We start from the raw sequence: 15,481 nt of genomic DNA on the forward strand, positions 1-15,481 counted from the left end.
ATGAACAAGCCATTGTTCATACACATTGTTGATCGACTCTCCAACGAAGTTCACTTCTTTCGCCAAAAGAAAGATAGTCTTGGAAGGCTTAGTCTCTCAGCACTCCAAAAGTGTTCAGCAGCCATTCGTCTTTTGGCATGCGGTACTGCAGCTGATACGGTCGACGAATACCTCCGGCTCGGTGAAACTACAGCTCGGTCATGTTTGGAGAATTTTGTGGAAGGAATAATTTATTTGTTCGGCGATGAGTACCTAAGAAGACCAACACCGGCTGATCTTCAACGTCTACTTGATATTGAGTGCATCGTGGATTTTCTGGGATGATAGGAAGCATCGATTGTATGCATTGGGAGTGGAAGAATTGTCCCACTGCTTGGAAAGAGCAATATTCTCGTGGTTCGGGTAAACCAACAATCGTTTTAGACGCGATTGCTTCATATGATCTCTGGATATGACATGTGTTTTTTGGACCTCCAAGTACTTTAAATGATATCAATGTTCTTGGTCGCTCACTTTTTGATGACATAATAAATGGTCAAGCTCCGCAAGTCACTTACTCTGTCAATGGAATATAGTATAATTTGGCTTACTATCTCACCGATGATATTTATCCGAAATGGGCAACTTTTATCCAATCTATTCTGATACCACAAGGACCGAAAGTATTTTTATTTGCTCAACGTCAAGAAGCTGTCCGCAAAGATGTCGAGCGCGCTTTTGGCGTCTTGCAAGCTCGTTTTGCCATAGTTAAAAATCCGACACTTTTTTGGGATAAAATCAAAATTGGAAAGATTATGAGAGCATGTATCATACTCTGCAATATGATAGTAGAAGACGAACGAGATGTCTATACTCAATTTGATGTTTCAAAGTTCCAACAAGGAGAAGACACCGAAAGTTCACATGTCGATCTCACGTATTCTACAGATATCCTTACAAATATCGCCAATATGATGGGTGTTCGAACTAGAATTCATGATAGACAAATGCATCAACAACTGAAAGCTGATTTGGTTGAACATATATGGCGTAAATTTGGACATGATGAAGACAACAACTGAGCTTGAATTTTTTTTTTATATTCTCGTTTAATTTAGTAATCTTTGTTTTTATGTTTTTTTTTTAAGTTCTATGTTTAAAATGTTATCTTTTATAATGTTTAATTAATAAAAAAAATTCTTTTATTTAAAATTATTTAATATTTTTTTAATTAAAAACCCCTAAATAAGAGACTACCATTGGAGGTCCAAAATCATAGTGTTTCTTAATGAGTTTCTTAATTGCTTTTAATTAGTAAAAAATGATTAAGAGACCCATATGAGTATATGAGTTAATTAAGAGCATTGGCATCGGTTTTTCTTGACATTGAGTTTCTGCACATATAATATCAAAATAATTAAAAGTAAAATAAAGTTTTAGTTTTGACCTGTAGGAATAAGACAGCGTTTCTCTCACATTTTTTACGTCTCTCGCAGCACAGACGTCTCTCATCTATTATGTTCTTATTTCATTTTTTTTCATTTTTATGTTAAGAAACATGTTTAAGTATTCACCACTGTTGGTGCCCTTATTATAAGAGAATTATTAACGGGAAGTATCTTCCCAATGGTTTCTAAGACCATGATTAATCCGGAGTTTTTAGAGTAAGGTTCTTATCGAAAGTTAAGAAACAATTTCTTAACTTTTCTTAACTTCCGCTAAGAACCTCATGTTAAAAACTCCGGGTTAATCATGCTCTAACCAATTTAGTATTAATAACTTTTATGTAATTTAATTAAAAATAAATTTTAGATCTAATATAAACCAATGAAAAAGAAACAGTAAAAGGGGTATGCAACATTTTTTTGTTGGGATTGGTAGCAGAGAAACAATCTTTCTCTGACTCTACTTTTTTTAATACTTTGATTTTTTAACTTAATAGAACATGTCCTAAAACCCCGTTGGGTTGCCTTTAGAGCAACACAATCATAATAGTATTTTATTTAATACAGTTTTGTAATTAAATTTTATTTCTAAAAACAGTGGTTCACATCATTAAACATACTAGATCGTTTTTCCGCGCTACGCGCGGATAATATACTTTTAAATTTTTTTTTTTCATACTTTTTCACATGTAAATTATCATCTTAATTTTAGATTAGTTGTGTTTATTTAATAAATTGCAACTTACTATTTTTACTTTCATGGTAAATATTTTGTATAAATGAGGAAATTTAGTTTTAAAATTTTATTTATCGTTTTAAAATTTTATTTATATTAATCTCAAATAAGTTTCTATTATATAAAATGAAAAAGAGTAATCTGACTATCACAGTAAAATTAAGAAAATAGTTTGAATTACTTTTATTTTATTATGTTTGGCAAACTTTACTTCTCTATAAGATTTGAAACATTTTAGTGATCAAAATTTCATATAAGTAAACACAGCAAAACAAACAAATTTGTTCAATAATGCACCTGCATTTATTATTATTGTTTTACGTAAATTTTATAAAATTGATGATTGATAACTATTTTAGAACTGAAACCGTTTAAAATTTGTCTATGCATTATTAAATAGTAAAAATATTAAATTATAAAATAATATTAATATTAATTGGAAGTGACGTAATAATACTATTAGTAGTGACCAATAATTTAAATATAGAAAAATTATTGATCTGTACTTTGATATTTTTTAGAAAAGTTATTTATTCACCGACCAATAAAAATCTGCGAGCTCATATTCAGTAGTTGAAAAAAATGAAACGGAATAATAAGAATTTGCCAAATTATATTATGTTTTTTTAAGTAAAAATAAATAAAAAAGAGTACAATTTTTTTTTTAACATTGTTAACTCCGTCATCAAAACAATAAACCCTAAATCCTAAACATTAAACCCTAAAAACTAAACCTTAAATTTTTGGGTAAATCTTAAACCCTTGGATAAACCCTAAATCCTTGGGTAAACCCTAAATCCTTGGGTAAACTCTAAACCCCTGGGTAAACCCTAAACTATAGGGTAAATCCTAAACCCTAGGGTTTAAGATTTAGAGTTTTGCTGACGGCGCTTAGGATTTAGTGTTTAGGATTTATTATTTAGTTTTTACGATTTGGAGTTTAGGATTTACCCAAGCATTTAGGGTTTAATGGTTAGACTTTAGGATTTAGTGTAATTTTACTGACAGAGTTAATAATGTTTTTAAAAAATTCATTTTTTTTGCAGCTAGTACTATTTTTTTTTTAATTTATTTTTTACTTTTTTTTTATTTTAAAAACATAATATAACTTAGCATTTTTTTTGTTATTTTTCTTTTTCTAAAAAAAATAAATATGATATGACAGGCTATAATTAGCTGGTGAACCCACGCCCTCTAGGGTAAACAAAAAAAAAACTCTTCTTAGAATGTATAGATGTTGTTTTTGTAAATTTATTCTAATATAATTTTGATAACAGTATAGTAAATAAGTCTTATGTGGTTTTGGACTTCCGTAAATTGAAACACAATTATGGATAAACTGTTTCTAATTAAATACAACGCATAATAGTGTATGAACCAAAATTTCTTTTGAAAAAAATAAATTTAAATATATGGAAGGAAAAAACATTAGAAGTTGCGATTAGATAGACATGAACATCCCTTTTTAGAATTTTTGGAGAAACAAATGTATGTTATGATTTCTGAGAGAATTTTAATTTTAGCTTTTACCCCAAATTTGATATCATTATTTAAATTTATCTTTAAGATATAACTATTTTCATAAATACTTTAAATTTCTGAAAAACTAAAATTGACATTATAAATCATTTAAAAATGTTTAAAATCATTTATAAAATATTTATAAAGGTTCATAAATTCAAATCCAATCCATAAATAATCTACTAATACTAAAAGGAGTATATCCTTTATATTTATAGACTTACTTTTTATTTTTAAAATATTAACTGAGATACTAAGGCAGCATAAAACAAAAACTGATAATATACTTTTATCAGCCGTGATCATGACTGGAGCAACATCATGACCATGACTCTTTCTCTCTGTATCTTCAACAGTGCTCTGGAATCGTTTATCCTCAAAGATGACGTTATTGTCATCAGAAACATAGCTTTTGTGTGAACTCGATGAAGCCAAGCTTGACTGTTTCTTGAGCTGACAGCTATCGTTGACATCATCTTTAATTGGCTGCTGCTTCGCTCTGCCTGCTTTAGCAAAGGAATCACTCTGCCTCGTCTCCAATGAGTTATCTCGAGAATTCTCTTCCATGAAGCATTTTATGATTGTTCATCAACATTTTTCTTAGAAAGCTCTGCCCTGGTAGTAGATTAATCTTCTTCTTCCCTGTAACTGCTTCTTGGCATTTCTTCTTTAACAAAACCTCCGCTTTGCACATTTGATCTACTATGTCTATGTGAAGGTTCGTTTCTTATATTATCATAAGAGGATGAGTTCGGCGACTCTGTGGAACTCTGCATCGTCATCCTCATCCTTTCTTTACTTGAAAGCTCAGCAGCTTCACGTGCAGCAAAACTCGCTCTTTCAGCAGACTTCTATATATTATAATTTTGTAATCATTAATTTGTATTTTGTCATAAAAAAAAATTAAACCATGGATCATAAAATTTGAATGTAAGACTTTACAGTTTTAGTAATTTATATTCGTTTTTAAAAATTCAAAATATAACATATACAGAAAATTCTATTTTTTATTATCTGGTTAATGTGGTTGTTTAATTTATTTTAATAGTTTAAAATTAAATAAATAAGATAGAAGATAAGGTAATTTTTATTTAATATTTATTATTCAAAATCATTAATTGTCATATATACTTTAGCCACATTAGGAAATTTCGTAATTTTTACTTAAGGAAATAATAAAGAACATTAATAATAAATTTATGGTTAGTTTAATAAAAAATTTATTAATAATTAGATGGACCAACATATTTCTCTTGTGATTTTAAGAATCATCTTGGTGATGACATATGGCTACAAAAAGAAGTCGTAAAGTTTATTAATTAATATATAGGGGATGTTATTCTTACAAAAGGAAGCTGTAATTTTTGCACAGTGTAATTTTGTTACAGTTGATTAAGTTTTTTTATTGTGTTCTAATTCGTAGGGAATATTTACCGCATGTTAACCATTCAAATATTTTTAAAAGGGGGAAATGCTAATTTCAGTAAAATTGAAATGCAATTTTTTTGTATGATAAATTTTTTTGAGCCCGTATAATTTAATTTAAATGTAAATGATGCAAGTGATAATTTTGAGTAAACCATACATCTTTTTAAAATGAAACTAAATTGATTTAAATTAATTTTTTTGGAAATGAATTTTTCCTAATACAACCTAAATGTGCGTGAATTTTAAAATATCAATTAGGTAATCTAAAGTTTTAACCCATGTAAATTATTTAATATTTATCCTAAACTTCTTATCCTAGTTGTTCTCAAAAAAAATACTTCTTATCCTAGTTCCGTCGACTCGTTTGTTCCATGCTGCGTTGTCTACAGATATAGAAAATACATTTCTATGTATATGTTTGGTGAAAAGTTAAAAACACTGAAAGTTGAAATGATAAGGTTTATATGTAAGAGATAGACAAAACATATGATAAAGAAAAATGTCTCTGGTCACGTCAAACACCACCATCTGATCGCGAATTACCATGAATTCATAAAAAGAATAGTCCTGCTGATTTAATTTGTATACGTGTATAGGCCGGCTGATGCTCATATATCCTTTTTAGTATTAGTTAGATTTCAAAATCAATGGTTTTAAAAATATCTAGAGAGTTTTGCAACTCTATTTTGAGAACTCTATCTCACATTCTTTTTTCTTTTCTATTATTTTAATATATTCTCCTGAGAATTCCAATAAAAACCTTCATTGGAAATGTTCTTGTATCTTGGTTAACAAAAAGAAGAAAATGTAAAAATTAGGAGAGAGACAACATAAAGTTTGCAAAAAGAGACACTTTGAAATACTGTAGAAACCACAAAAACACTTTTCATTTATAGACCATTTAATTATTTTTTAAACACTAAAAATTAGTCACATAACTAAATTTTACTAAAATACTATTTTTATTCTGTTTAGAACTCCTTTTAAGATATTGGAGCCATGAGGTTGCCCTTATATACACTTTCAGATGATTATGTACTGCTTCTAATAATGATAAACAACCTTAATAAATAGATAAAGAATTGCATGAGCAGCCAAATAACAACATTTTAAACCTAAAACTGATAGGGAAGCGGGAAAAGAAAACATTGACTGATACATACGTCACCAGAAAACCACGTGTCAAGTTCGTATTGGATGATTAGAGAAAAAGTTATCAGAAACAGGCTATATAAACCACGTGAAGGAGGTAGCTTAGTAAAGGCGAGCGTATAAGTTGAGTCGTTTTCTTCTTCTCCTTTCTCGTAGTCACTCTCCTACTTTACCCTCTTCTTCTTCTCAGCTCGGAAGTTTGTTTTTTTTTTTGATTAACCTGGAGGGACTTCCACCCCCAGGGGCCAACCCCTCGGCGCGAGGCGGACCATTTGGTACTATGGGGAATTAGAACTCGGGTGCGTATTGAGGCCGAAGCTCTCTCAACACCACCAGGCCAACTCCGCTGGTTAGCTCGGAAGTTTGTTACCGACTGCGATCATCAAAACAGAGCCTCGCCGGTTATCTCGAACTGGAATCTTTTCTTTCTTCGGTGAAAGAGAAGATGAAGATATTTGTCAAAACTCTGAAGGGGGCTCGCTTTGAGATCCAGGTCAAACCCGATGATTCGGTACGTAAACATCTCAAGAAACATTGCTCATATAGTTACTTGGGTTTTCTGCAAAAAAACCCTCAATGTGGTTTTTTTTTGCAAATTAATCCGCGAACTCAAAAACCCACGGGTCAACCCTTCAAGTGCCAGTCAAACCGCAATATAACCCTCGGCCGTATTTATGTGTATTTGACTGCGTATAATTTTAACATTTTTTCAATACTAGGTCGTTTTGGCGCTAATTTTTTAATGAAAAAAATTTGTTGAACTCGTGGTTTGAAATTTGAACCTTAAATACCATGTGCATGCTATATAACCATCTCGGCCAACAAATATATTTGTTTACTTAACAAACGCAATTATATAGATTTCTAAAACGAAATGACCTTGTTTTTCTCGGACATGGGAGCTTGCGTAAATGCACAATGAAGGTGGGGTTCAACAAATTTTTTTCATTAAAAAATTAGCGCCAAAACGACCTAGTATTGAAAAAATGTTAAAATTATACACAGTCAAATACACATAAATATGGCCGAGGGTTATATTGCGGTTTGACTGGCACTTGGAGGGTTGACCCGTGAGTTTTTGAGTTCGCGGATTAATTTGCAAAAAAAAAAAACACATTGAGGGTTTTTTTGCAGAAAACCCTAGTTACTTTGCGCAGTTGAGATTCATATACGATTTCTTGATCATTACGGTAGAATATTGATCACTCTTACGTGATCGCCAAGTTAGTCTTGAGTCATGTGCTCTTTCGTCAGTGTGAACTCTGATACGCAAAGCTGCTTGTAGGGTTTCTTTTCTCAAATCGTTTCTTGGCACAGTTGAGTTTCATATCTAGGGTATGTAGTTCGTTTGATTTCTTGTTCATTACGGTACAGGGTTGATCACTCTTTCTTGATCGGCAAGTTCTCCTCTATATTTGATATTGTTCTGTTTTCGTTAAGTAGCTGATTAACTGATGGTTTCATACAAAATATATAGATATATATATATATATATATATATATATATATAATATATGTGTGTGAGTGTGATTAGGTTGCTGATGTGAAGAAGAACATAGAGACGGTGCTGGGAGTTACTGCTGCAGAACAAATGCTTATTCACAAAGGGAAAATGCTTAAAGATGAAACAACATTAGAGGCTAACAACGTTTCCGAGAAAAGCATTATTGGCGTTATAAAGGTGTGTGCTTAGGGTTTAGGTAAAATGGTAACGAAAGTTTATGTTTTCTAGAGTTTAGCTTATTGATTCTGTGCTCGGGTGAGCTTATAAATGCAGAGAAAACCTGCATCTACCGGAACGTCTAGCCTTAAACCTCAGGCGTGTTGGACTCTTTCTTTAACTAGACTCTTAGACTGAAGTAGCATGCAGTATCTTTATGTTTGGCATATAATGACATTGATAAAGCTTTGGAATATCTTTACTTTGTGAGTTCTTCTTCAGAACCATGTGTGTGCCATATATAGTAAGGGAATGTGTAGTCTTAAGACTGATAAGTTTTTTTCTTTTAAAGGAGCTCCCGGTGCAGTTTGAAGATCCTTTCATAACGGAGGTAAATACACTAAATTTTATTGAAGCAAGAGGGGTATGTGTAAATCTGAAGACTGAGAATAATCAAGATGAAAAGGGTGAAACTCATCAAGAACCTGAACGTCCTTCAGTAGCCGACCTAGAACGGGCACTTGATTTCGCGCGTTACAATCCGGAGGTATTGAGCCTGTTTCCAGTACGTCTTACTTGAAAGAACAAAAGAGAGAGAGAGAGATTGAATTTGTGGAGATTTAACTAGTTCTTTTTTGGTACGTTGTGACAACTAGTACGAGTATCTACGAGCTTTGGCGCAATCAGATGGCTTCTTACGCTTACAACTTGAAGGAGGAACATGGTAAACATTGTTCTTAGTTTATGATTCAAGAGACTCAGATTCTAAATTGAACTAGAGCTCTTGGTTAAGTATTTTTTTATGGATGTTCAGTGGCAACGAAATGCAGCAGCAGCCTCATGAACACCAAGAAGTCCAGACCAACGAACCAAACAATGGAGGAGATGGGTATACAAAATTTACCATATTAATCCCTTATATATTAATTGAGAAGCATTACAACATATTTTTGTAGCCACATGTCATCACTATAATGATTCTTAGAATCTTTAGAGAAATAAGTTGGTCTATCTAAACATATATTAAGCTTTTTATTAAACTAACTATAAATTTATTATTAATGTTTTTCATTATTTCCTTAAATAAAAATTACGGAATTGTCTAATGTGGCTAAAGTATATACTACAATTAATGATTATCAATAATAAAAATTTTGATTAAAAAAATTAGTGTATTTTCTATCATATTTTTTTAATTTTAAACTATTAAAATAAATTAAACAAACAAGTTAACAATATAATAAAAAATTAATTTTTATGTATATGTTATATTTTTAATTTTTTAAAACGACTATAAATTACTAAAACTGCTAAAAGTCTCACTCAAATTTTATGATCCATAATTTAAATTTTTTGTTAAGACAAGATACAAATGATTACAAAATCATAGAAGTAGAAAGTCTCATTTAAACTATATACCATATAAAATATATAAATATTTTAGTTTTAAAATTTAATTTAAACCATATTATTGATAAAATATTTGAAAAATATTGACAACTTAATTTTTCTTTAAAAAAATATAAATTACCAAAATCACTACAACAAAACACAAGTTTAACGAGGAAAATTAACGAGGAAAAACAATCCTCGTAATAATACGTCGATTTTGCGAGGAAATTACGTGAAAAAATAAAAGCATCGTTATTTCCTCGTAACATTACGACAAAAAAGTTTCGTCGTAAAGATGATGTAAATTGACGTGGTTTTTACGAGGAAACACTATTTCCTCGTAAATACGACGTAAAGTTTGCGAGTTCTTTACGAGGAATTAGTTTACGTGTACTTTACGAGGTAATTTTGAATCCACCACCAAGTTAGCTTCCTTCCATACCTTCGGATGAGAGATTCGGGTATAAATTGGTTAGCCGTGATCAAAGTTACACCTCGAGAACGAATCATCAGTGGAGAAGAACCACCATTGAAAAAAGAATAGATAAATGAAGTCGAGGAACCTGAACAAGAAATTGATGACATCCTTCTCATTGACCCGCATAATCACGAGTACGAAGATCTTACCGACGATGCCACAGACAAAGCTGTTGAAGACGAGTTTAATGAAAATGATGATGTTTCTATTGATGACGAGAATGTTGATGTATCCGATTGATGTATTTGATTTTGTGTAGTTTTTTTTATGAATAAGATAATGTGGGAGTTTGTTTTATGAATAAGGTAATGTGAGAGTTTGTTTTAATTATGAATAAGGACTTTGTGTTTTGGAATGGAAAGAATTGATTGAGGTGAAAGAATAGATTGAGGTTCAAGGGTAGATGGGTTTGGGGTTTGGAATATATGAAGTAGAAGATAAAGAAGATGGGGTTTGGGGTTTGGGGTTTCGGATTTTAGGGATTTAAACGTAATACTCGTTAATTCCTTGTAAAATAGCGTGGAACTTACGACAAAATGTAAAATAAAGAACGTGGCCATGCTAATTCCACGTAAGCCAAAATCGTCGTAAAGGAGTCGTAAATACACGAGGAAATTACGACGAAATTAAAAAAATAAAGAAAGCGGGGCACGCTAATTCCACGTAAAACAAAATCGTCGTAAACGAGTCGTAAGCCAACGAGGAAATTATGACGAAATTATAAAAACTAGAAAAAAAAGAAGAGAAGAAAGATACTGGAATCACATGTGGCGAGACTTACTTTAGTCTCACCCACATGAGTTCCAATATCTTCCTCTCCTCTTTTTTTTCAAATATTTCTAATTTGAAAAACATTTTGGTGAAAAGCGGGACTCGCTAATTCCTCATAGTATAAAAACTAGAAAAAAAAAGAAAAGAAGAAAGATTCTAGAATCACATGTGGCGAGACTTACATACGTAAGTCTCGCCCACATGAGTTCCAATATCTTCTTCTCCTCTATTTTTTTTCAAATATTTCTAATTTGGGAATGTGGGAATTGTGATTTAGAATGGAAATAAAGATGGGGTTTGGAATATATGAAGTAGAAAATAAGGAATATGGGGTTTGGGGTTTCGGATTTTAGGGATTTAAACATAACACTCGTTAATTCCTCGTAAAGCGACGTCGAACTTACGACGCGGGCTTCGTTAATTCCACGTAAGACAGAATCGTCGTAAAAGACTCGTAAGAAGAAGAGGAAATACCGATGAAATAAAAAATAAAGAAAGCGACCCCCGTTAAATCCACGTAGGATGAAATCGTCGTAAATACCACGTAGGACGAAATCGTCGTAAATACCACGTAGGATGAAATCGTCGTAAATACCACGTATGACGAAATCGTCATAAATACCTCGCAGTGTAAAAACTAGAAAAACATAAAAAGGAGAAAGATACCAGATTCACATGTGGCAAGACTTCCAACAATTATAATACGTAAGTCTCGCCCACATGAATTCTAATATCTTCTTCTTTTCCTTTTTTTCAAATATTTATAATTTGAATAGGATTTTCCTGAGGAGTGTGATTTGAGATAGGGTGTAATTTGGGAGTTTGTGTGTGGTTTGAGAATGAGAGTTGTGGGTATATTTATAGGAAAGCGCGGCTCGTCAATTCCACGTAAGCAAAATCGTCGTTAATACTTCGTACATAAAAATGCGGGCCTTTGCAATTCCTCGCTATTTCCTCGTACAATAAAACGCGGGCCTTTGTAATTGCTCGCTGAAATCGAATTTCCAGGGATACTGAAGCTGAAATGCGTCCTCTTCAAATGTGAATGGTTTGACCCCGTTGTCAACAGAGGTTTTCGTTCTAACAAATTCGGTGTAGTTGATGTCAACGGTGGACGACGGTACAACAAATTCGAGCCTTTCATCTTAGCTTCACAAGCAGACCAAGTTAGCTTCCTTCCATACCCTTGGATGAGAGATTCGGGTATAAATTGGTTAGCAGTGATCAAAGTTACACCTCGAGGACGAATCATCAGTGGAGAAGAACCACCATTGCAAGAAGAACAGATAAATGAAGTCGAGGAACCTGAACAAGAAATTGATGACATCCTTCTCATTGATCCGCATAATCACGAGTACGAAGATCTTACCGATGATGCCACATACGAAGCTGTTGAAGACGAGTTTAATGAAAATGATGACATTTCTAGTGATGACGAGAATGTCGATGAATCCGATTGATGTATTTTCGATTTTTGTGTAGTTTGTTTTATGAATAAGGTAATGTGAGAGTTTGTTTTATGAATAAGGTAATATTGTGGGAGTTTGTTTTGTGAATAAGAAAATGTGGGAGTTTGTTTTATGAATAAGTAAAAGTGGGAATTGTGGTTTGGAATATATGAATTAGAAGATAAGGAATTGTGGTTTGGAATGAAAATAAAGATAGGCTTTGGAATATATGAAGTAGAAGATAAGGAATATGGGGTTTGGGGTTTCGAATTTTAGGGATTTAAACGTAATACTCGTTAATTCCTCGTACATTGACGTCGAACTTACGACGCAGTCCTCGTTTATTCCACGTTGACAGATTCGTCGTAAAGGACTCGTTGAATAACGTGGAAATAACGACGAAATAAAAAAAAAAAAAAAAAAAAAACGAAACCCGTTAATTCCACGTAGGACAGAATCGTCGTAAACACCCCGTAATATAAATGATGAACGCTGCCCTCTTTAATTCCACGTAGGACGGAATCATCGTAAACACCTCGTAATGAAAATCGTCGTAAACACCTCGTAGTGGAAAAACTAGAAAAAAAAAGAAAAAGAAGAAAAATATTGGATTTACATGTGGCAAGACTTCCAGCAATTATATTACTTAAGTCTCACCAACATAAATTCCAATATCTTTTTCTCTTCCTTTTTTCTCAAATTTTTATAATTTGAATAGGATTGGATTTTGGAGTATGATGTGAGATAGGGTGTGATTTGGGAGTTTGTGCGTGGGTTGAGAAGGAGAGTTACGAGTATATTTATAGGGAAGCTTTCCTCGGTAATTCCACCTAAAAAACACGTGCCTTTGTAATTCCTCGTAACTTCCTCGTACGATAAAACGCGGGCCTTTGTAATCTCTCGCTGTTTCGTCGTAAAGAAAAACATGGGCCTCTGTAATTCGTCGTAAAATTACGAGGAATTTGCGACGGTATGTAATCTTATATATACCCCCGAGCGCTCACTCTTTCTTTCCTCTCTACTTCCTCTCCACTTCCTCTCCACTTCCTCTCCACTTCCTCCCTGTTTCGTTGCAATGGTAAGCCTCTCTAATTCCTCTCTAATTTGGTTAGTTTAGGTAGATTAAGTGGTTAGTATAGGGAATTTAGATAGGTTTACGGATCTTATGTTATTTAGTGTTGATTAGGTGGATAATGTTGGAAAATATACTGTTGACGAAAATTTAAAAAATTAATTTTTTTCTCAGGTTCGAAAAGGTAGACTTACTGCCCATTACAGAGAGATGTTCGGTGAGCCGGGTAGTCGTTTAGACCCGTCGTCTTCTTCAGCGCCCGGTTCTTCGGGTCAGGAGACTGTCCCCGAGACTCAGTACACTCAGAGAGTCTTTGGGTCTCCTTCTTCTTTTTGCACCATCGGTTCCTCATGTGCCTCCCCCGATGGCTCATCCGACGATGCCTCCTCCTGTGCCTCAGAGAGTCTTTGGGTCTCCTTTTTATTATTCATTTAATTTAACTTTAAATTTTTACTAACAAAATTTATATTTTCTTTTTAAGGTTGTTCCTAAAAAAAAGGGACGGACGTTGGGGATTGGTTCCGTCAACGATGTTCCGAGAGTGACATCGTCTTATGGTCAGCGACGGGATGATGAAGTCTCTCAGCTGCGTAGGGAGTCCGATGAGTTGCGTAGAGAGTCTGCTGAGCTACGTCACGATTTGAGCTCGACGCGATCTCGTATGGGTGGACTCGAGGGCTTCTTGGACGTTGTAGCGGCCACAAATCCGGAATGGGAGACCTTGTTGAGGACCATGCGACAACGAAATCCTATTCCAGGCGAGTCAACATCCGACACACATGCCGAGGCGGATGTAACGGCGAGGAGTGATGAATTCTACCGGCGATTAACGACCCTTAGTTCTTTTTAATTTCGGTTCTTGTATTATAAATTCAAAACTTATTTATATATAAAATATTTTGGTTTTGATTTTTTTAGAATTTTAATTTTATTAATAATTTAAATAATTTCAATTATTTTTTTAATTATATTTTTTTATATTTCTGTAAAATAACGAAATGAAGTAAATTCGTAGCTAATTTTGTGACTTCTTTACGTCGAAGCTTAACGAGGTTTTTACGAGAAAAGGTTTACAAGGAAATGACGTGGAAAGTTCACGTGGTCTTTACGAGGAAAGCTGTCAAGGTATTTACGTTTACTTTACGAGTATTTACTTTCAAGTTATTTACGTGGGTTTTACGAGGAACGGCTTTCGAGGTATTTACGAGGAAATTTAGCGACGTCGTTACGTTGAAGCTTTACGTGGTCTTTACGACGAAATATTCTTCTTTGCTTTTACGGCGAAATTATTTCCTCGCTATGTTACGACGAATTAGCGTGGATATATGCGTTACGACAAACGTATAACGACGAAACGGGTTTCCTCGCTAATTACTCGTAACACTGATTTTACGACGAAATCACGAGGAAAACTGCCCTCGTAAAACTTGTGTTTTCTTGTAGTGAATTATTAATCGCACATTTTGTTATTAGTAATTTAAAATTGTTGCTATAAAAGATATAAATGATAAAAAAAAAATTATATGAGTGGAAAGCATCATTTAATAGATTAATATTAAAATATACTATATATTTGTTAATATTATTTAGATTTAATTATTTACTATATCAAATAGAAAAAATATTGTTTGGATTAATAAAATTTAATTATATGTCCACATCAATTTAATTATATACGTAATAGCTACTGATATTTTGAATTATTAAATATATATTTATTATTTCATATATGTAAAAAAATATAATACATAAAATAATTTCTATATAATATTCATTCCGCGCAAGGCGCGGATCTTAACCTATTGTTGGTAGGAAAATTAACTGAACTTTCTTTTGGTTTATAAATTGTTGTGGATTCTTTGTGTGATTCAGTGGCAACCTAGTGGGAGAATCTAAAGAAACTGATGTTGAAGTCGCCACCCCTGAGGATTATGAATTGATCGCACGGGTCTGTCTATGTGCTCTACTCATCCATTATTTAGAAACTTCAACTTCATTGGAATCGTTACTATATATATTCCATAAAACGTGTGTTTTGCTTTTAAAAACAGCTGGAAGCACTGGGATTTGAGAGAGGTGATGCAGAGGTGGCGTACTTCGCCTCCAACAAGAACGTACAAGAGGCTGCAAACCAACTTCTCAGTGACAAGCACGAGCCTCGACGAGAATGACACCAACTAAACCATGAGTTTCTTTATTGGCTATCTCGTAGTGGTTGCATATCTTTTTTTCTATCGAGAACCAAATGTCATTGTTCTGTAACCTGGTTTCTTTTGCTCTGGTTACACAGTTGGAATACTGTGGTTCTTTTTCTTTTGTTGTTGTGAAAGTTAACTTGGAATACTTTTCCAGATGATTACAGATACACGCCTAAATGATTTGTTTTTTTTTTTTTTTTT

At 33.0% G+C, this 15,481-nt stretch overlaps 1 protein-coding gene across 1 annotated transcript; it reads left to right on the forward strand.

Moving 5' to 3' along the window:
• Positions 1-5,882: 5,882 nt before the first annotated feature.
• LOC106424657 (ubiquitin receptor RAD23c-like) lies at positions 5,883-15,478 on the forward strand. The gene is given in 10 exon segments (XM_048769137.1): positions 5,883-6,772; positions 7,796-7,942; positions 8,039-8,132; positions 8,135-8,209; positions 8,242-8,312; positions 8,388-8,468; positions 8,578-8,645; positions 8,736-8,810; positions 14,955-15,030; positions 15,134-15,478. Coding segments are annotated over 10 exon segments (873 nt in total). The 5' UTR covers positions 5,883-6,706; the 3' UTR covers positions 15,254-15,478.
• The last annotated feature ends 3 nt before the right edge of the window (positions 15,479-15,481 follow it).

This window comes from Brassica napus, chromosome C9, assembly GCF_020379485.1.
Source record: "Brassica napus cultivar Da-Ae chromosome C9, Da-Ae, whole genome shotgun sequence".
NCBI lineage: Eukaryota > Viridiplantae > Streptophyta > Magnoliopsida > Brassicales > Brassicaceae > Brassica > Brassica napus.